Source organism: Lepisosteus oculatus, chromosome 7, assembly GCF_040954835.1.
Source record: "Lepisosteus oculatus isolate fLepOcu1 chromosome 7, fLepOcu1.hap2, whole genome shotgun sequence".
NCBI classification, from domain to species: domain Eukaryota; kingdom Metazoa; phylum Chordata; class Actinopteri; order Semionotiformes; family Lepisosteidae; genus Lepisosteus; species Lepisosteus oculatus.
The window spans coordinates 2,051,705-2,073,014 of NC_090702.1; the positions used below are offsets into that span (position 1 = coordinate 2,051,705).

At 51.8% G+C, this 21,310-nt stretch overlaps 1 protein-coding gene across 4 annotated transcripts; it reads left to right on the top strand.

The window, feature by feature from the left end:
- Positions 1 to 256: 256 nt before the first annotated feature.
- On the top strand, positions 257 to 20,706 carry LOC138240721 (CD82 antigen-like). Of its 4 annotated transcripts, none has more exons than XM_069191919.1 (9): positions 257 to 440; positions 8,728 to 8,795; positions 9,428 to 9,500; positions 10,232 to 10,356; positions 10,827 to 10,901; positions 12,458 to 12,565; positions 15,327 to 15,695; positions 16,593 to 16,676; positions 20,301 to 20,706. In XM_069191919.1, the coding sequence occupies exons 2-9, from the start codon at positions 8,730 to 8,732 to the stop codon at positions 20,376 to 20,378; spliced, it is 978 nt and encodes a 325-aa protein (XP_069048020.1). In that variant the 5' UTR covers positions 257 to 440; positions 8,728 to 8,729; the 3' UTR covers positions 20,379 to 20,706. The 4 variants fall into 4 exon arrangements, with proteins under 4 accessions (XP_069048020.1, XP_069048021.1, XP_069048022.1 ...); XM_069191920.1 differs by lacking the exon at positions 257 to 440 and adding an exon at positions 828 to 1,184; XM_069191921.1 differs by lacking the exon at positions 257 to 440 and adding an exon at positions 1,263 to 1,519.
- The last annotated feature ends 604 nt before the right edge of the window (positions 20,707 to 21,310 follow it).

A 21,310-nucleotide genomic window follows, 5' to 3' on the forward strand; every position in this document is an offset into this window, starting at 1 on the left:
CTAAACCCCCCAGGCGACGGCTCAGGCCGAGCGGGGGGAGAGGCCAGCTGCTTTGGGCGGTGTGGGGAGAGATAGCGAAGGAGGCAGAGAGATGCAAGGGGCGCACAGGCGTAGCAGAAAAGTCCCCCCCAAAACAAGCGAAAGAAGGAAGGAAATGCGAGCTCGGAAGTTGAGCGGAAAACCCAAAACAGGTTAAACTTTTTTCCCCTCCTCTCTCTCTCTCTAGAACGTCTAAAAAAAACCACTCTTTTCCTCTGTCGTCACTGATTGACAGCGTGGGGTTCAGATAGCAGCAACAGTACGAGCGACACACCACCAGGCACCAGCCAGCAGCTCCACGCCGCCGTCCCGCTCACGAGTGTCGGAGCAGAGCCGAGCCGAGCCGTTCGCGTGGGGAAGGACGTGACCTGTCCGCGCCGTGGCCGTGTCCAGCCTGAGAGGTCAGTGAAGCCGAAGCCGGTATACCGGGTCAGTGACGAGGGCGGGGAGGTCACCGAGCCCGGACCCCCCCCCGGGGCAACTGCATGGAGCCCGGGGCAGATAACGGAATCTGCCTCTTATCGGCAGCGGCCCGGCCCGAACTCCGCCCGCCGTGAAAGGCTTCGTCTTTATTATAGCAGGTGGCGGGCGTGTGTGTGTGTGTGCGCGCGCGTGTGTGTGTGTGGAGAGCTCACCGGTGTCGTCCTGGAGCTGTGTGTGTGTGTGTCCTGTGATGGACTGGCCCTGGTGTGTGTGTGTGTGGAGAGCTCACCGGTGTCGTCCTGGAGCTGTGTGTGGTGTGTGTGTGTGTCCTGTGATGGACTGGCCCTGGTGTGTGTGTGTGTGAGTGAGTGAGAGAGAGAGACGGTGCGAGGCACGGCCATCCATCCGGAGTTACGCTCCGCGGTTGGGCGAGTGGGGTTTGGGTGCACTGGGTGACACCGCCGCCCGGCCCCAAGTCCGTCCCGTGCAGTGGGGTGTCTTGGTGGGGGGGGAGGGTGTCTGATGCACGTTGCCTGGCTTCAGGCTGAAACGTGTGCCGTCTGCCTCACGGCTTGAGCCGGGTCGTCTCAGAGCGTCGAGCGAGCGAGCGAGAGAGGGAGAGAGACGGGACAGGGCAGGTCCCACGCTCCCACGCCGCGGCGCGCGCGTCCGTGGAGTGGAGTGGAGTGGAGCCGCGACAACGCGTCTCGCAGCAGTGGAAGGTATAACGTGTGGGGGAAAGCACGTCGAGAGAAGTGATGAAACAGAGAGGATATTGCTCACGCTTGCGGGGCGGTCTTTTTTTTTTCTGCGTGAGAGCGCCCTGGGTGTGTGTGTGAGTGTGTGTGCAGACTTCGTCACGGTTAACTCGCCACCTGCGAAAGCCGTGTTATACACCTTCGTCTGTCGGGCTACCGTCACCCCGGAGAGGTGCGAGCGGAGGGAAGGAAAAAGCGGAGGTTTCTCTCCAGCGGAAAAGTAACGAAACCCGACGCGCCCGGCTCGGCTCGGCTCGGCTCGGCTCGCCCTGGTCGCCTGCACCGCTGCGAACTTGGCGGTTTGTGTTTTTTTGTTGTGTTGGGGGTTGTTTCCGTTTGTAAAAAAATCGGCTCTCCGGGGCGAGGAATTCGACCCTCCCCGCTGCTTGTGTTTTAAAAAAGTTTTAAAAAAATCGACTAACTCGTGGTGTCCGAGATGTAGCTGCATACCAAAGTTCAAGTTTCAAAATGTGTTTGTGTGTGTGTGTTGGGGGGTGGTAGTGTTTGAGGCGCTGAACAGAGCGTGTGACGGGCGGCGTGTTTCGATACACCGAGCCCTGCTTTTCATATTCAGAGCCACAGGTCTGGTTACCTGGGTTAATATTTCAGCAGTCAGTCATTTAATCCGGCGTCTTGAACGGTCCTGAGCGCAGAGAGACACTCGACACCCCCGCGGGCCCAACCCAATCAACATGGTGCTCGACTCTCAGACTGTACATTGTTTTGCATACAGGACACGTATGTATATATATGCACAATACTTATATAAGGAATGATGGCAAATGGTTCAGCCTATCAGTGAGATTCCCAGTGCACAGCAGTGTGATCCACTCCGGGTTTTATAGTCTTGTCTGCCAGATTCCCGCAGTTCTGTTTTACAGTGTTGTCTATCGGATCCAGCCCAGGATCAGACTGCTGTGCACCGGGACTCTCACTGACAGCACTGTAAAGACAGGAGTGGATCAGACTGCTGTGCACCGGGACACTCACTGACAGCACTGTAAAGACAGGAGTGGATCAGACTGCTGTGCACTGGGAGTCTCACTGACAGCACTGTAAAGACAGGAGTGGATCAGACTGCTGTGCACTGGGACTCTCACTGACAGCACTGTAAAGACAGGAGTGGATCAGACTGCTGTGCACTGGGACTCTCACTGACAGCACTGTAAAGACAGGAGTGGATCAGACTGCTGTGCACTGGGACTCTCACTGACAGCACTGTAAAGACAGGAGTGGATCAGACTGCTGTGCACCGGGAGTCTCACTGACAGCACTGTAAAGACAGGAGTGGATCAGACTGCTGTGCACCAGGACTCTCACTGACAGCACTGTAAAGACAGGAGTGGATCAGACTGCTGTGCACTGGGAGTCTGACTGACAGCACTGTAAAGACAGGAGTGGATCAGACTGCTGTGCACCGGGACTCTCACTGACAGCACTGTAAAGACAGGAGTGGATCAGACTGCTGTGCACCGGGAGTCTCACTGACAGCACTGTAAAGACAGGAGTGGATCAGACTGCTGTGCACCGGGAGTCTCACTGACAGCACTGTAAAGACAGGAGTGGATCAGACTGCTGTGCACCGGGAGTCTCACTGACAGCACTGTAAAGACAGGAGTGGATCAGACTGCTGTGCACTGGGAGTCTCACTGACAGCACTGTAAAGACAGGAGTGGATCAGACTGCTGTGCACCGGGACTCTCACTGACAGCACTGTAAAGACAGGAGTGGATCAGACTGCTGTGCAATGGGAGTCTGACTGACAGCACTGTAAAGACAGGAGTGGATCAGACTGCTGTGCACCGGGACTCTCACTGACAGCACTGTAAAGACAGGAGTGGATCAGACTGCTGTGCACCGGGACTCTCACTGACAGCACTGTAAAGACAGGAGTGGATCAGACTGCTGTGCACCGGGAGTCTCACTGACAGCACTGTAAAGACAGGAGTGGATCAGACTGCTGTGCACTGGGACTCTCACTGACAGCACTGTAAAGACAGGAGTGGATCAGACTGCTGTGCATCGAGACTCTCACTGACAGCACTGTAAAGACAGGAGTGGATCAGACTGCTGTGCACTGGGAGTCTGACTGACAGCACTGTAAAGACAGGAGTGGATCAGACTGCTGTGCACTGGGAGTCTCACTGACAGCACTGTAAAGACAGGAGTGGATCAGACTGCTGTGCACCGGGACTCTCACTGACAGCACTGTAAAGACAGGAGTGGATCAGACTGCTGTGCATCGAGACTCTCACTGACAGCACTGTAAAGACAGGAGTGGATCAGACTGCTGTGCACCGGGAGTCTCACTGACAGCACTGTAAAGACAGGAGTGGATCAGACTGCTGTGCACCGGGACTCTCACTGACAGCACTGTAAAGACAGGAGTGGATCAGACTGCTGTGCACCGGGAGTCTGACTGACAGCACTGTAAAGACAGGAGTAGATCAGACTGCTGTGCATCGGAACTCTCACAGACAGCACTGTAAAGACAGGAGTGGATCAGACTGCTGTGCACCGGGACTCTCACTGACAGCACTGTAAAGACAGGAGTGGATCAGACTGCTGTGCACTGGGAGTCTGACTGACAGCACTGTAAAGACAGGAGTGGATCAGACTGCTGTGCACCGGGACTCTCACTGACAGCACTGTAAAGACAGGAGTGGATCAGACTGCTGTGCACTGGGACTCTCACTGACAGCACTGTAAAGACAGGAGTGGATCAGACTGCTGTGCACTGGGAGTCTGACTGACAGCACTGTAAAGACAGGAGTGGATCAGACTGCTGTGCACCGGGAGACTCACTGACAGCACCGAAATGTGTGCGTGGGCTGGGGGAGAGGTGGGGTGGGGCTGTGCCTGACCTGTGTTTCATCTCTCCCGGTGTCTGAGGCAGTCACTGGGGCACACCTGCTCAGACCACAAGCAAGGGAGGGGTGACGGATCGAGAGCAGCAGAGCGATGTAAACATGAACAGAGGGGGGTGGGGTGAACGACAGAGGGAGAGGAGAGAGATGTGGACAGGAGAGAGAGAGAGGAGAGGAGAGAGGGGTTGATGGAAGAAACAGAGACAGAGAGAGAGAGGAGAGAGATGTGGACAGGAGAGAGAGAGAGCAGTTGATGGAAGAAAGTGACACAGAGAGAGAGAGGAGATTAGAGAGGAGTTGATGGAAGAAACAGAGACACAGAGAGAGAGGAGAGAGATGTGGACAGGAGAGAGAGAGAGAGGAGAGGAGTTGATGGAAGAAACAGAGACACAGAGAGAGAGGAGAGAGGTGTGGACGGGAGAGAGAGAGGAGAGGAGGTGATGGAAGAAACAGAGAAACAGAGAGAGAGGAGAGAGATGTGGACAGGAGAGAGAGAGAGGAGAGGAGCTGATGGAACAAACAGAGTCACAGAGAGAGAGGAGGCAGTGAGACGTGACCGATACCCAGCAGGAGCAGCGAGGACACCTGCAGGCTCTCACAGGGTGTATTTTAGTCAGGCTGGTTTCCTGTCGGCAGAGCTCTGCTGCACAGCGCTGAGCTCCTGGGCCCGAGCCGTGCACGGAGGCCGAGTGGGGGGCAGGGCGAGCTGAACCTCGAACCCGGGACAGCTCCTCCACAGAAACCCGTCCCGCCGTGCAGCAGTGCCGAAGAGCTGGCAGGCCGGTCGTTTCCCCTCTCTCGTCCTCCTCGCTGCCTCTCCACCCCTGACACGCTCTGCAAAGATGTTTCCTGTTTTCAGCTCTCGCTGCTCCGCCGCTGTGCTCGACCCGGAATCGTGACCGCAGGGCCGTGCGCTCACTCTCGGTCCCAGAGCGCCTGCCCTCGACCCGTCCTTGAGCTGGGCTCTGCCAGCAGCCCCTCCCTTGAGCTGGCCAATTAACCAATTAACTGCTCCTGTCATCTGTCCCCTTTCTTACATTCAAGTCCTTCCTTCCCCCACTGTCTCATTCTCATTTGGTGTTAGTGGGGCCAGCAGGGGGCGCTCACCCTGCGGTCTGTGTGGGTCCTCATGCCCCAGTATAGTGACGGGGACACTAGACTGTAAACAGGCGCCGTCCTTCGGATGAGACGTAAAACCGAGGTCCTGACTCTCTGGGGTCATTAACTATCCCAGGGTGTCTCTCGACAAGAGCAGGGGTGTTACCCCAGTGTCCTGGCCAAATTCCCCCCCCTGGCCTTTACCCCTCATGGCCTCCTAATAACCCCCCTCTCTGAACTGGCTCCATCCCTCTGGTCTCCTCCCCACTGAGAGCTGGTGTGTGAGAGGACTGGAGCATCATCCAGGTGGGGCTGCACACTGGTGGGGGTAGCGGGATTCCCCCTGACCTGGGAAGAGCTCTGAGTGCCGGGTCCGGACAGGCGCCATACAAGTGTAAGGAATTACCATTGAGCTCTCCAGGACCGAAGAGACCCAGTTCCTCTGAGCCGTGTCCGTGGGAATCCCGGGTCTCTCGGGGCAGATTCTCCACGAAAAGCCCGGATGAAACTCTGGGGGAAACTGGACCGAGAGGACGGGGCTCCTGGAGACTGGAATCACCACCCTTGGCCTTGCTGTGTCCTACGGAACGGGGCATCTTCAAGCCTGGCCCCAGCTGGTCTCCAATCAGGCAGGGGAAAAAAACCACTCAAGTCATTCCTCTGCAACAGCACGGACCACCTGCCTGATCCTTTTTTGCTCCCGCCTTTCCCGTCAGCTGAACCCCTCCGACCCTGAACTCCTTCTCTCGCCGAGACGAACGACTTCGGATCCGCGTCTCCGGCTTCCGGACCTCCGCTGCGTTTAGGCCAGGGGGGACTGGACTCGGCGCGTTTCTTTAAGAGCGTCGGCTCTTCTCCAGCCGCTGGCCTATTCTTGGTGGACCACCGCAGAGGGCCCTGCTTATACCCCGGCCGCCGCGGCGACAGAACGGGCCCCTTCTGATCGGCCCGATCTGCCTTTTCTCTCTCGCCGCTCAGGAAGTGGTCGCTGACGTCCTCTCTCCCAGGGTGCATCTTGGTTGGCGGTGGACACTGACGCACGTAGCGGCGCTCTGCAGGTGGGGGGGGGATGGGGTGTTCAGAGCGAACGCAAGCGCGTTCACCGACCTGAGCTGACAGATGGCCGTTTAGTCACTGAACACCATCGTCCTGCCGTGACGCAGCGAGGCTCAGTTCCTGAACGTCGCTTGACGGTTCGAGAGGCTCCCTGGGAAAGGGACAGGAGTGCCGGTTTTTGCAAGTCCTGCGACCGACCGGACTACATGTAAGGGGTGGCTGGTTTAAAATATGAGCAGGATTTTTTTTTTGTGTGTGTTGGAGGGCCGGCCCAGCGGTGCAGCAGTGAGCGTTTCTGCCCTGGGATCGATTCCGGGCCCCGGGGAGCTGTCTGTGTGGAGTTCGCACGTTCTCCACGCGTTCATGTGGGTTTCCCCCAGGTGCTCTGGTTTCCTCCCGCGGTCGAGGGAGACGCTGGAAAGTTTATTCGCTTCTGGGAAAACCGGCCCTGGTGTGTGTGTGTGTGTGTGAGAGTCTGTGTGTGTCCTCTGATGGACGGGCCCTGGTGTGAGTGTGTGTGTGTGTCTGTGTGTGTCCTGTGATGGACTGGCCCTGGTGTGAGTGTGTGTGTGTGTGTGTCCTGTGATGGACTGGCCCTGGTGTGAGTGTGTGTGTGTGTGTGTCCTGTGATGGACTGGCCCTGGTGTGAGAGTGTGTGTGTGTGTGTGTCCTGTGATGGACTGGCCCTGGTGTGAGTGTGTGTGTGTGTCTGTGTGTGTCCTGTGATGGACTGGCCCTGGTGTGAGTGTGTGTGTGTGTGTCTCCTGTGATGGACTGGCCCTGGTGTGTCTGTGTGTCTCCTGTGATGGACTGGCCCTGGTGTGTGTGTGTGTCCTGTGATGGACTGGCCCTGGTGTGAGTGTGTGTGTGTGTCTGTGTGTGTCCTGTGATGGACTGGCCCTGGTGTGAGTGTGTGTGTGTGTGTCTCCTGTGATGGACTGGCCCTGGTGTGTCTGTGTGTGTCCTGTGATGGACTGGCCCTGGTGTGAGTGTCTGTGTGTGTCCTCTGATGGACTGGCCCTGGTGTGAGTGTGTGTGTGTCTGTGTGTGTCCTCTGATGGACTGGCCCTGGTGTGAGAGTGTGTGTGTCCTGTGATGGACTGGCCCTGGTGTGAGTGTGTGTGTGTGTGTGTGTCCTGTGATGGACTGGCCCTGGTGTGTTTGTGTGTGTGTGTGTTCAGGCTGTGTTCTGATGCTGGACCTCGTACTTGTTGTTTTTTCCCTGTGATTTCCGCACTGTAGTCTCCAGGATGAAGCAGTCGTGTGGGAGGAGCAGGTTGACTGTGATTTCGCTATTGCGTGCTATACTTCAGCGAGCTACACTGCCCTCGATCAACCGGGTCTATAAACCATCAGCTCGGCCTTTGCTTCTAACCCTGCGTCCTGCGTCTCTCACATCAGAGAGTCCTGGTCTCGGGGCGCCACAGGGGAGCTGTTAGGTTGGTGTGGACCACAACTTCCTCTCACCGCAGAGCAACATCCTGTCTGAAAGAGGAAGTACTGCACACGCAGGGTGCCGTTGTCGCCACGGAAACTTAAACGGGGCATGCCATTGGCTGAGCCTTTGCGATCCGAGATCGATCATGGGAACAGTTACAGATGAGGGGAGACCCTTCAGCCCAAAGCCTTTTGGTGGTTAGTCTCAGCCAGCTCTTGATCTTGAGAGAAGCCAGGGTATCGGCTTCAAGAGTGCAGCTGGACAGCCTGTTCCACTCTCCCGCCACCCTTTGCGTAAAGACGTGCCTCCTGTCCTGACTGGAGGATCTCCTACGGCTGTGTCTGGAGAGAAGCCAGGGGGTCGGCTTCAACCACAGGGCTGGGCAGCTTGTTCCCCACCCCCACCACCCTCTGCGTACAGAAAAGCCTCCTGTCCTGACTGGAGGAGCTCACCCAGCTGTGTCTGGAGAGAAGCCAGGGTATCGGCTTCAACCACAGGGCTGGGCAGCTTGTTCCCCACCCCCACCACCCTCTGCGTACAGAAGAGCCTCCTGTCCTGACTGGAGGAGCTCACCCAGCTGTGTCTGGAGAGAAGCCAGGGTATCGGCTTCAACCACAGGGCTGGGCAGCTTGTTCCCCACCCCCACCACCCTCTGCGTACAGAAGAGCCTCCTGTCCTGACTGGAGGAGCTCACCCAGCTGTGTCTGGAGAGAAGCCAGGGTATCGGCTTCAACCACAGGGCCGGGCAGCTTGTTCCCCACCCCCACCCCCCTCTGTGTACAGGAGAGCCTGCACTTCCATGCGGTTTCCACTCTCTTAAAATGAACAGAAATGTCAGAGTTGCAACTGTCTTTATTTCAGCACCTGGGCTCTCATCCTGCGTTCTTCTTCCTAGTAGCCGCGTGCACCTCGGTTTTCCCACTCTGCCAGGGCAAGGATAGGAGGCACTGTTTCCTCACCAATCAATCAATCAATCAATCAATCAATCAATCAGTCAGTCAGTCGGCTTTACCATTCTTAATGTTTGGTGTTTTTTCGTTTTTTGCAGCCATGGGATCCAAGGCGTGTATCGATTTCACCAAGTATTTCCTCTTCCTGTTCAACCTCTTCTTCTTCGTAAGTATGCTGTGCCGACACTCTGCTCGGAAATTGTAGAGAACGAAGGAAAAAAAAAAAGACCTCCCAGCATGCACCTGTCGGCAGTGAGTCAGGGGCCCGGGGGTTGCTGGGAGATGTAGTTCTAGACTCTTAATGTTGCTCGGTAATTCGACTGGTGAAGCTGCAGTGTCTCACTTCTCCACCTGCTCCGCTGTGTGTAGTGGGGCTGCTGGTTCAGAATGGCTCTCCTCTGTGCTGCTTCTGTTAACATAATGATCTTTGTTATCCATATGTATTGTAGTGTCCAGTCAGTGTGTCTGTATTAACCCCTCTCTCTCCCAGTGCAGTGTTAATGTACTGGAGTGTCCAGTCAGTGTGTCTGTATTAACCCCTCTCTCTCTCAGTGCAGTGTTAATGTACTGGAGTGTCCAGTCAGTGTGTCTGTATGAACCCCTCTCTCTCTCAGTGCAGTGTTAATGTACTGGAGTGTCCAGTCAGTGTGTCTGTATGAACCCCTCTCTCTCTCAGTGCAGTGTTAATGTACTGGAGTGTCCAGTCAGTGTGTCTGTATGAACCCCTCTCTCTCAGTGCAGTGTTAATGTACTGGAGTGTCCAGTCAGTGTGTCTGTATTAACCCCTCTCTCTCTCAGATTCTAGGAGCAACATTACTTTCTCTTGGGCTCTGGATTTTGTTTGATGAAACCACCTTCATTTCCATAATTTGTAAGTATTTTTACATTTTCAGTTTAAATATTTTGTCCCTCTCTTAGTGCAGTGTTAATGTACTGGAGTGTCCAGTCAGTGTGTGTGTATGAACCCCTCTCTCTCAGTGCAGTGTTAATGTACTGGAGTGTCCAGTCAGTGTGTGTGTATGAACCCCTCTCTCTCAGTGCAGTGTTAATGTACTGGAGTGTCCAGTCAGTGTGTCTGTATGAACCCCCCTCTCTCTCAGTGCAGTGTTAATGTACTGGAGTGTCCAGTCAGTGTGTGTGTATTAACCCCTCTCTCTCTCTCAGTGCAGTGTTAATGTACTGGAGTGTCCAGTCAGTGTGTCTGTATTAACCCCTCTCTCTCTCAGTGCAGTGTTAATGTACTGGAGTGTCCAGTCAGTGTGTCTGTATTAACCCCCCTCTCTCTCAGTGCGGTGTTAATGTACTGGAGTGTCCAGTCAGTGTGTCTGTATGAACCCCTCTCTCTCAGTGCAGTGTTAATGTACTGGAGTGTCCAGTCAGTGTATCTGTATTAACCCCTCTCTCTCAGTGCAGTGTTAATGTACTGGAGTGTCCAGTCAGTGTGTCTGTATGAACCCCTCTCTCTCTCAGTGCAGTGTTAATGTACTGGAGTGTTCAGTCAGTGTGTCTGTATGAACCCCTCTCTCTCTCAGTGCAGTGTTAATGTAGTGGAGTGTCCAGTCAGTGTCTCTGTATTAACCCCTCTCACTGTCTTTATTGCAGTCTCTCCCCCAGTCTCTCTCTCCTTCTTTTCATACATCCTGGCGGGGGGCGGGGTCTTCACCATGGCGATCGGGTTCTTCGGGTGTCTGGGTGCCTTGAAGGAGGTGCGGTGCATGCTGGGAATGGTGAGTCCTCCAGTACTGAGACAGTTGAAGTTGCCAGGTGGCAGTTAATGGATTAACTCTAATTAATATTACTATTGTATTAATTGAATGAATTGCCAATTGGAGCAACTGAACTTGAAACTAGACATGTAAACAGTTTATTATCGTACTTGTTCATCGTGTTATTCTCAATTTGTAATGACTAATTAGGGAGCCCTGACGGCATTTAATTGATTAATTGATTGGCTGTCAGGACGTAGCTGGGGGCTTGTCCGGTCTTGTAGTATTGTGACACCGAGACTGTGAAGACTTGATGAATCTGGAGTCCCACTGCTTAGCCAGTGTGGAGCAGCCGAGAGAATAAGGGGCACCTTGTGTGGGAACATTATTGGCCCACTCATATGGAGACCAGCAGACGAGCGCTGTGCGATTTCTGAAATGAAACCACCTTCATTGCGGACCGCTGATCTTAGGCTCCTGTTCTTTTGCAGTATTTCTTCTTGCTGGTCCTGCTGCTGGCTTCTCAGATCATCGGGGGAATTCTCCTGTATACGCAGTGGAAGACGGTGAGACACTCGAGGATGATGAAGGCAGCGATAAGGTGGAGACGAAGGAGAGCAGTGGCAAACACTAGCTAATAGCAGACTCACTGGGCGGCACGGTGGTGCAGGGGTTGACCGTACTGCCAGTGCTGCTGGGGCCCTGGGTTCAGTTGCCTGGGTGCTGTCTGGGTGGAGTTTGCATGCTCTGCCCTTAATCACATTGCATTAAAGTTGGGAGCTCCGGTTTCCTCCCACAGTCCAAAGACACGCTGGCAGGTAAATTGGCTTCTGGGAAAACAGACCCCAGCGTGTGAGTCCTGTGATGGACTGGCCCAGGTGTGAGTGTGTCTGTGTGTGTCCTGTGATGGACTGGCCCTGGTGTGAGTGTGTGTGTGTCTTTGTGTGTCCTGTGATGGACTGGCCCTGGTGTGAGTGTGTGTGTGTCTGTGTGTGTCCTGTGATGGACTGGCCCTGGTGTGAGTGTGTGTGTGTCTGTGTGTGTCCTGTGATGGACTGGCCCTGGTGTGAGTGTGTGTGTGTCTGTGTGTGTCCTGTGATGGACTGGCCCTGGTGTGAGTGTGTGTGTGTCTGTGTGTGTCCTGTGATGGACTGGCCCTGGTGTGAGTGTGTGTGTGTCTGTGTGTGTCCTGTGATGGACTGGCCCTGGTGTGAGTGTGTGTGTGTGTGTGTCCTGTGATGGACTGGCCCTGGTGTGAGTGTGTGTGTGTGTCCTGTGATGGACTGGCCCTGGTGTGAGTGTGAGTGTGTGTGTCCTGTGATGGGACTGGCCCTGGTATGAGTGTGTGTGTGTCTGTGTGTGTCCTGTGATGGACTGGCCCTGGTGTGTGTGTGTGTGTGTGTGTGTGTCCTGTGATGGACTGGCCCTGGTGTGAGTGTGTGTGTCTGTGTGTGTCCTGTGATGGACTGGCCCTGGTGTGAGTGTGTGTGTCTGTGTGTGTCCTGTGATGAACTGGCCCTGGTGTGAGTGTGTCTGTGTGTGTCCTGTGATGGACTGGCCCTGGTGTGTGTGTGTGTGTGTGTGTCTGTGTGTGTGTGTGTGTGTCCTGTGATGGACTGGCCCTGGTGTGAGTGTGTGTGTGTCCTGTGATGGACTGGCCCTGGTGTGAGTGTGTGTGTGCCCTGTGATGGACTGGCCCTGGTGTGAGTGTGTGTGTGTGTGCCCTGTGATGGACTGGCCCTGGTGTGAGTGTGTGTGTGTGTGCCCTGTGATGGACTGACCCTGTGTGTGTGTGTGTGTGTGTGTGTGTGCCCTGTGATGGACTGACCCTGGTGTGTCTGTGTGTGTGTGTGTGTGCCCTGTGATGGACTGGCCCTGGTGTGTGTGTGTGTGTGTTTGTTTGTTCAGGGTTTACCCTGTCTTGTCCCCGGCTACCCCAAGACCCTGACCCCGAACAAGTGGTTAGAAAATGGATCGAGGGATCAGACTGATTGGTCTGATTGAACGTGATTGGTATCGAGCCGATCTCGATAAACTTTCTTGGAACGGTCGTGACACAAATGAAGAATGGAAAACAAAATTGTCTCCGTGGTATTTTATCAAGTTTGTCTCTCTCTCCCAGGTGGAAAGCAGAATGCAGAAAGCTGTGAAACAGCTCATCGCTGGTTTTGGGGACGAAAATTCTGAAATGAAGCATTTTGAGCCGACCCTGGAATTTGTACAGAGACAGGTACTGTAACATACTGTAGGAGAGCAGTCTTGCACTGCACAGTTCTACAGTGGTCTGACAGTGACTTTACTGTAGTTTACTAGTGACAGTGACCTTACTATAATTCAGTGATGTGATAGTAGTGTACTGTAATACAGTGATGAAATAGTGACTGTACTGTAATTAATTAGAGGAATGGTGACTGTACTCTAATATATTGGTGTAATGGTGACTTTACTGCAATACAGTGTTATTACAGTGGCTTTACTGTAATTAAGTCGTGTGATAATGACTTTACTCTAATACAGTGGTGTGATAATGACTTTACTGTAATAAGGTGTTGTGAGAGTGACTTTACTCTAATACAGTGGTGTGATAATGACTTTACTGTAATACGGTGTTGTGAGGGTCACTTTACTGTCATACAGTGGTGTGACAGTGACTTTACTGTAATACGGTGTTGTGAGGGTCACTTTACTGTCATACAGTGGTGTGACAGTGACTTTACTGTAATACGGTGTTATTACAGTGGCTTTACTGTAATTAAGTCGTGTGATAATGACTTTACTCTAATACAGTGGTGTGATAATGACTTTACTGTAATAAGGTGTTGTGAGAGTGACTTTACTCTAATACAGTGGTGTGATAATGACTTTACTGTAATACGGTGTTGTGAGGGTCACTTTACTGTCATCCGGTGGTGTGACAGTGACTTTACTGTAATACGGCGTTGTGAGGGTCACTTTACTGTCATCCAGTGGTGTGACAGTGACTTTACTGTAATACGGCGTTGTGAGGGTCACTTTACTGTCATCCAGTGGTGGGACAGTGACTTTACTGTAATACGGCATTATGAGGGTCACTTTACTGTCATCCAGTGGTGTGACAGTGACTTTACTGTCATACAGTGGTGTGACAGTGACTTTACTGTAATACGGCGTTGTGAGGGTCACTTTACTGTCATCCGGTGGTGTGACAGTGACTTTACTGTAATACGGCGTTGTGAGGGTCACTTTACTGTCATCCGGTGGTGGGACAGTGACTTTACTGTAATACGGCGTTGTGAGGGTCACTTTACTGTCATCCAGTGGTGTGACAGTGACTTTACTGTAATACGGCGTTGTGAGGGTCACTTTACTGTCATCCGGTGGTGTGACAGTGACTTTACTGTAATACGGCGTTGTGAGGGTCACTTTACTGTCATCCGGTGGTGTGACAGTGACTTTACTGTAATACGGCGTTGTGAGGGTCACTTTACTGTCATCCAGTGGTGTGACAGTGACTTTACTGTAATACGGCGTTGTGAGGGTCACTTTACTGTCATCCGGTGGTGTGACAGTGACTTTACTGTAATACGGCGTTGTGAGGGTCACTTTACTGTCATCCGGTGGTGTGACAGTGACTTTACTGTAATACGGCGTTGTGAGGGTCACTTTACTGTCATCCAGTGGTGTGACAGTGACTTTACTGTAATACGGCGTTGTGAGGGTCACTTTACTGTCATCCAGTGGTGTGACAGTGACTTTACTGTAATACGGCGTTGTGAGGGTCACTTTACTGTCATCCGGTGGTGTGACAGTGACTTTACTGTAATACGGCGTTGTGAGGGTCACTTTACTGTCATCCAGTGGTGTGACAGTGACTTTACTGTAATACGGCGTTGTGAGGGTCACTTTACTGTCATCCGGTGGTGTGACAGTGACTTTACTGTAATACGGCGTTGTGAGGGTCACTTTACTGTCATCCGGTGGTGTGACAGTGACTTTACTGTAATACGGCGTTGTGAGGGTCACTTTACTGTCATCCGGTGGTGTGACAGTGACTTTACTGTAATACGGCGTTGTGAGGGTCACTTTACTGTCATCCGGTGGTGTGACAGTGACTTTACTGTAATACGGCGTTGTGAGGGTCACTTTACTGTCATCCGGTGGTGTGACAGTGACTTTACTGTAATACGGCGTTGTGAGGGTCACTTTACTGTCATCCGGTGGTGTGACAGTGACTTTACTGTAATACGGCGTTGTGAGGGTCACTTTACTGTCATCCGGTGGTGTGACAGTGACTTTACTGTAATACGGCGTTGTGAGGGTCACTTTACTGTCATCCGGTGGTGTGACAGTGACTTTACTGTAATACGGCGTTGTGAGGGTCACTTTACTGTCATCCGGTGGTGTGACAGTGACTTTACTGTAATACGGCGTTGTGAGGGTCACTTTACTGTCATCCGGTGGTGTGACAGTGACTTTACTGTAATACGGCGTTGTGAGGGTCACTTTACTGTCATCCGGTGGTGTGACAGTGACTTTACTGTAATACGGCGTTGTGAGGGTCACTTTACTGTCATCCGGTGGTGTGACAGTGACTTTACTGTAATACGGCGTTGTGAGGGTCACTTTACTGTCATCCGGTGGTGTGACAGTGACTTTACTGTAATACGGCGTTGTGAGGGTCACTTTACTGTCATCCGGTGGTGTGACAGTGACTTTACTGTAATACGGCGTTGTGAGGGTCACTTTACTGTCATCCGGTGGTGTGACAGTGACTTTACTGTAATACGGCGTTGTGAGGGTCACTTTACTGTCATCCGGTGGTGTGACAGTGACTTTACTGTAATACGGCGTTGTGAGGGTCACTTTACTGTCATCCGGTGGTGTGACAGTGACTTTACTGTAATACGGCGTTGTGAGGGTCACTTTACTGTCATCCGGTGGTGTGACAGTGACTTTACTGTAATACGGCGTTGTGAGGGTGGCGGCTTCAAGCACATCTATGTCTCTTTCAGATGCAGTGCTGTGGCTGGGACAGTTTTCAGGACTGGCACCAGAAACAACACTTTGCCTGTTCCTGTATTCGTGGGAGCCAGACTGTCACCAACAACAAGACTGAGCAGGGTGACGGCCCTGACAAGACTGAGCAGGGTGACGGCCCTGACAAGACTGAGCAGGGTGACGTGTATGGCAATAATTCAAGTGTCTTGGATGTCCTGGATTTTTTGGGTGATAACATGACCGAGTCAGGTGACGTTTATAACGTCACTGAGCAGCTTTATGGAGATAACAGCTCAGAGACTTATTCCACCACCTCCACGCCTGTCAACCCCTCCAGCTCTTCTCCGCCAAGGCAGGTCTGCCATGGACAACCTTACGAACAGGTGAGCGTCCAACGAGAATGAGGAGAATGAGGAGGGGAATGAGGAGGAGAATGAGGAGGGGAATGAGGAGGAGAATGAGGAGAAAGAGGATGAGGGTGAGGATTGGGATAAGAAAGAGGATGAGATTGAGCATGAAGATGAGGATGATGAGGGTGAGGATTGGGATAAGAAAGAGGATGCGATTGAGGATGAAGATGAGGATGAAAAGAAAGGATGAGACTGAGGATGAGGACAAGAATGAGAATGAAGATGAGGATGATGAGAAAGAGGATGAGGGTGAGGATTGGGATAAGAAAGAGGATGAGATTGAGCATGAAGATGAGGATGATGAGGGTGAGGATTGGGATAAGAAAGAGGATGAGATTGAGGATGATGAGAAAGAGAATGAGGGTGAGGATTGGGATAAGAAAGGATGAGATTGAGGATGATGAGAAAGAGGATGAGGGTGAGGATTGGGATAAGAAAGAGGATGAGATTGAGGATGATGAGAAAGAGGATGAGGGTGAGGATTGGGATAAGAAAGAGGATGAGATTGAGGATGAAGATGAGGATGATGAGGGTGAGGATTGGGATAAGAAGATGCGATTGAGGATGAAGATGAGGATGAAAAGAAAGGATGAGACTGAGGATGAGGACAAGAATGAGAATGAAGATGAGGCTGATGAGAAAGAGGATGAGGGTGAGGACGAGAACTAAGATGAAGATGAGATTGAGAATGATGCTGAGAATGAGGATAAGAATGAGGAAGAGGAGGAGGAGGACGAAGATTTCTGTGAGAATGAGGATGAGGATCAGAATGAAAGTGAGGAGGAGGATGACGATGAGAATGTGGAATGAAGATAAGGATAAGGAGAAGATGAGCGTCTACATTACAGTCGGTATACTCTCTCTTTCCAGGGCTGTAAGCTGGGCATTACAAATTGGCTGAAGCAGAACCTCACGCTGATCCTGGGAGTCTGTGCTGCTGTGGTCGCGGTGGAGGTGAGACAGCCCAGCGGACAGAAACACACAGGGGAGCAGGGGGGGATACAGGCGAGAGCAGGCCGAGAGATCGCTTGTGTCTGTTCAGAGCCCAGCTGCAGCAGACTTATCCTATAGGATACAGGCGAGAGCAGGCCGAGAGATCGCTTGTGTCTGTTCAGAGCCCAGCTGCAGCAGACTTATCCTATAGGATACAGGCGAGAGCAGGCCGAGAGATCGCTTGTGTCTGTTCAGAGCCCAGCTGCTGCAGAACTATCCTATAGGATACAGGCGAGAGCAGGCCGAGAGATCGCTTGTGTCTGTTCAGAGCCCAGCTGCTGCAGAACTATCCTATAGGATACAGGCGAGAGCAGGCCGAGAGATCGCTTGTGTCTGTTCAGAGCCCAGCTGCTGCAGACTTTTCCTATAGGATACAGGCGAGAGCAGGCCGAGAGATCGCTTGTGTCTGTTCAGAGCCCAGCTGCAGCAGACTTATCCTATAGGATACAGGCGAGAGCAGGCCGAGAGATCGCTTGTGTCTGTTCAGAGCCCAGCTGCTGCAGACTTATCCCAGAGGATACAGGTGAGAGCAGGCCGAGAGATCGCTTGTGTCTGTTCAGAGCCCAGCTGCTGCAGACTCATCCTATAGGATACAGGCGAGAGCAGGCCGAGAGATCGCTTGTGTCTGTTCAGAGCCCAGCTGCAGCAGACTTATCCTATAGGATACAGGCGAGAGCAGGCCGAGAGATCGCTTGTGTCTGTTCAGAGCCCAGCTGCTGCAGACTCATCCTATAGGATACAGGCGAGAGCAGGCCGAGAGATCGCTTGTGTCTGTTCAGAGCGCAGCTGCTGCAGACTTGTCCCAGAGGATACAGGCGAGAGCAGGCCGAGAGATCGCTTGTGTCTGTTCAGATCCCAGCTGCTACAATGGTGTGATAATGACTTTACTGTCATACAGTGGTGTGACTGGGGGGCATGCAGACTCATCGGAATCTGCGCTCCCCCTCGTTAACGGTAATGATGAGCAAAGGTGGTTGACGAGCACGACCTAGAGCCGTGATTAATAACATGGATTGATCACGCTGGAAAACCCGGAGCGGATCAGACTGGCGCACGACGAGATTGATAACGGATTGATATCGGATTGATCACACTGTAAAACCCGGACCGGATCAGACTGGCGCGCGACGAGATTGATAACGGATTGATAACACTGTAAAATCCGGAGCTGATCAGACTGGCGGGCGACGAGATTGATAACGGATTGATATCTGATCGATCATGCTGTAAAACCCGGAGCGGATCAGACTGGCGCGCGACGAGATTGATAACGGATTGATATCGGATTGATCACACTGTAAAACCCGGACCGGATCAGACTGGCGCGCGACGAGATTGATAACGGATTGATATCGGATTGATCACGCTGTAAAACCTGGAGCGGATCAGACTGGCGCGGGACGAGAATCGGATCGATCACGCTGTAAAACCCGGAGCGGATCAGACTGGCGCGCGACGAGAATCGGATCGATCGCGCTGGAAAACCCGGAGCGGATCAGACTGGCGCGGGACGAGAATCGGATCGATCACGCTGTAGAACCCGGAGCGGATCAGACTGGCGTGTAGTTGGATTCCAGTTAAGAACACTATGAAGCCTAGAGCAGACCACGCTGGTTTATAACGGGAGTCCGATTGATCCGCTCCAGGTTTTACAGTGTAATTAAGCTGGTGCTTACAATGAGAGCCTGACTGAAGACTTTGTAAAACCCGGGCTGGTCCGGACTGGATTGCCCTGGCGGTGGGATTTATACCAGGGGGGGAGAGGGGGTTTAAAACAGCCCCCAACCCCCCCCCCCTCTCTTTCAGTTCTGCCAGTGTGTCAGCCTGCTGGTGTTCATGTGTCTCTCTCTGTGTCGGCGCCCGGCTCCAGAGAACAGGCTCTTTCAGCCCTCCAGGTCTCAGTGTGCCAGTGTGTGCGTGCTCTGCCTCTCTGGCCACTCCAACTCTGGGGGCTGGGGGCTCTTCAAGAGCTCTGTAGCCCGTAAAGCCTGGAGTGGATCAGGCTGGCCTGCAGTGAGACTGTGATTAGAAGCACTTCAAGCCTCGAGAGAGGGTCACACAAAGGCATGCTTTGGAAATCTGATTACCTGCGGTGTAAAACCCGGAGTGGATCCGACTGGCATGCGATGGGAATCGGATTGATAACATTGTAAGACCCGGAGTGGATCAGACGGGTGTGTAGTTGGAATCCGATCAATAAACATTGCAAAACCTGGGGCAGATCACACTGGTTTATAATGGCAGTCCGATCGATCCACCCCAGGTTTTACAGTGTTATGAAACCGGTGCTTACAATGAGCTGCTGATTGGTGACGTTGCAAAAGCCGGGATCAGGCTGGTTTGCAATAGGAATTTGATGAGTAATGTTGTAAAACCTGGAGTGGATCGGATTGGAGTGCAGTCGAATTGTGATTAAGCACAGTGTGATTGTGGTGGAGTGGACTGGTGTGATGTCATAATTTGTGCCTACATATGCCGCTTGCTGCATGCAGTGTGTGTAATATCCATAACATTATGTTTATAATGGTTCACTACATATTTGTGTGCTTGGAGTAGTTCTGAGGTCGGTGTTGTGTAGTGTTGTCTTGTTTTCCATGGCTCTGATTGTGACTTTGATCTCTTTGTCTCTCTCTGCATCACAGAGATTTTTATGTTGAGTATTGGCAAGGTAAAACAGACTGTCCCTCTCTCACTGCATTAACCCCTCTCTCAGTGCAGTGTTAATGTACTGGAGTGTCCAGTCAGTGTGTCTGTATTAACCCCTCTCTCTCTCAGTGCAGTGTTAATGTACTGGAGTGTCCAGTCAGTGTGTCTGTATGAACCCTCTCTCTCTCAGTGCAGTGTTAATGTACTGGAGTGTCCAGTCAGTGTGTCTGTATTAACTCCTCTCTCTCAGTGCAGTGTTAATGTACTGGAGTGTCCAGTCAGTGTGTCTGTATTAACCCCTCTCTCTCTCAGTGCAGTGTTAATGTACTGGAGTGTCCAGTCAGTGTGTCTGTATTAACCCCTCTCTCTCAGTGCAGTGTTAATGTACTGGAGTGTCCAGTCAGTGTGTCTGTATTAACTCCTCTCTCTCAGTGCAGTGTTAATGTACTGGAGTGTCCAGTCAGTGTGTCTGTATGAACCCCTCTCTCTCTCAGTGCAGTGTTAATGTACTGGAGTGTCCAGTCAGTGTGTCTGTATGAACCCCTCTCTCTCTCAGTGCAGTGTTAATGTACTGGAGTGTCCAGTCAGTGTGTCTGTATTAACCCCTCTCTCTCAGTGCAGTGTTAATGTACTGGAGTGTCCAGTCAGTGTGTCTGTATTAACCCCTCTCTCTCTCAGTGCAGTGTTAATGTACTGGAGTGTCCAGTCAGTGTGTCTGTATTAACCCCTCTCTCTCTCAGTGTAGTGTTAATGTACTGGAGTGTCCAGTCAGTGTGTCTGTATGAACCCCTCTCTCTCTCAGTGCAGTGTTAATGTACTGGAGTGTCCAGTCAGTGTGTCTGTATTAACTCCTCTCTCTCAGTGCAGTGTTAATGTACTGGAGTGTCCAGTCAGTGTGTCTGTATTAACCCCTCTCTCTCTCTCTCTTTCTCTCTCTAGCTCTTTGGTATGATCCTTTCGATGTATCTGTATAGGCAGTTCAAGCTGGACTACGATAAACTGACTCGCTTCTCCTGAGCCCTTTTGATGCTGAAGTATCCCAGTATTCCCGGAGTCTCTCCCACCCCATCCCTGAATCCTGCAGTGTTATTGGACTCATCCGCTTGAATGATGAATTCCAAGTGCAATTCCTCACCACGAAGAGCAGGAACAACATTTTCTTATTTGTACTATAATTTTAAGATGTTTTCATTCTTAAATATTTTTTGCTGTTGAGTTGTTTTTTTATGATTTTTTCTTTGATGTTTTGTATACATTTGAGAATGATGGCCTTTGTAATATGTGTGTAAACAGATGTATATTTAAACCAATGTACCTATTTTTGAATTAAATGACTGGTCCCGTCTCCTGCTGTTCTTTGGGGTTTGGTTTAATATGCAGAGCAATGATGTTTTAGGGAAGTTGTAGAAATAGGGTCGTGTTTGTCCTTCAATACTGAGAAAGAAACTGACATCCTACATTCACTGTAGTCTGATTAAAGTCGCAGTTCATAACCAGTCCAGTCAGTCCAGTCCAGCCTGGAGAGTCTCAGACTGCTCTGTCAGTGTCAGTGGAGTCTGATTATAATCCCAGTTCATAACTAATCCAGCTCCCAGTCCAGTCAGTCCAGTCCAGCCTGGAGAGTCTCAGACTGCTCTGTCAGTGTCAGTGGAGTCTGATTATAATCCCAGTTCATAACTAATCCAGCTCCCAGTCCAGTCCAGCCTGGAGAGTCTCAGACTGCTCTGTCAGTGTCAGTGGAGTCTGATTATAATCCCAGTTCATAACCAATCCAGCTCACAGTAAAGTAAATCCAGTACAATTTTAAATGAAGATAAGGACTTGTATTAATAATAATAATAATAATAATAATAATTACTTACACTTATATAGCGCTTTTCTGGACACTCCACTCAAAGCGCTTTACAGGTAATGGGGATCCCCTCCACCCCCACCAGTGTGCAGCCCCA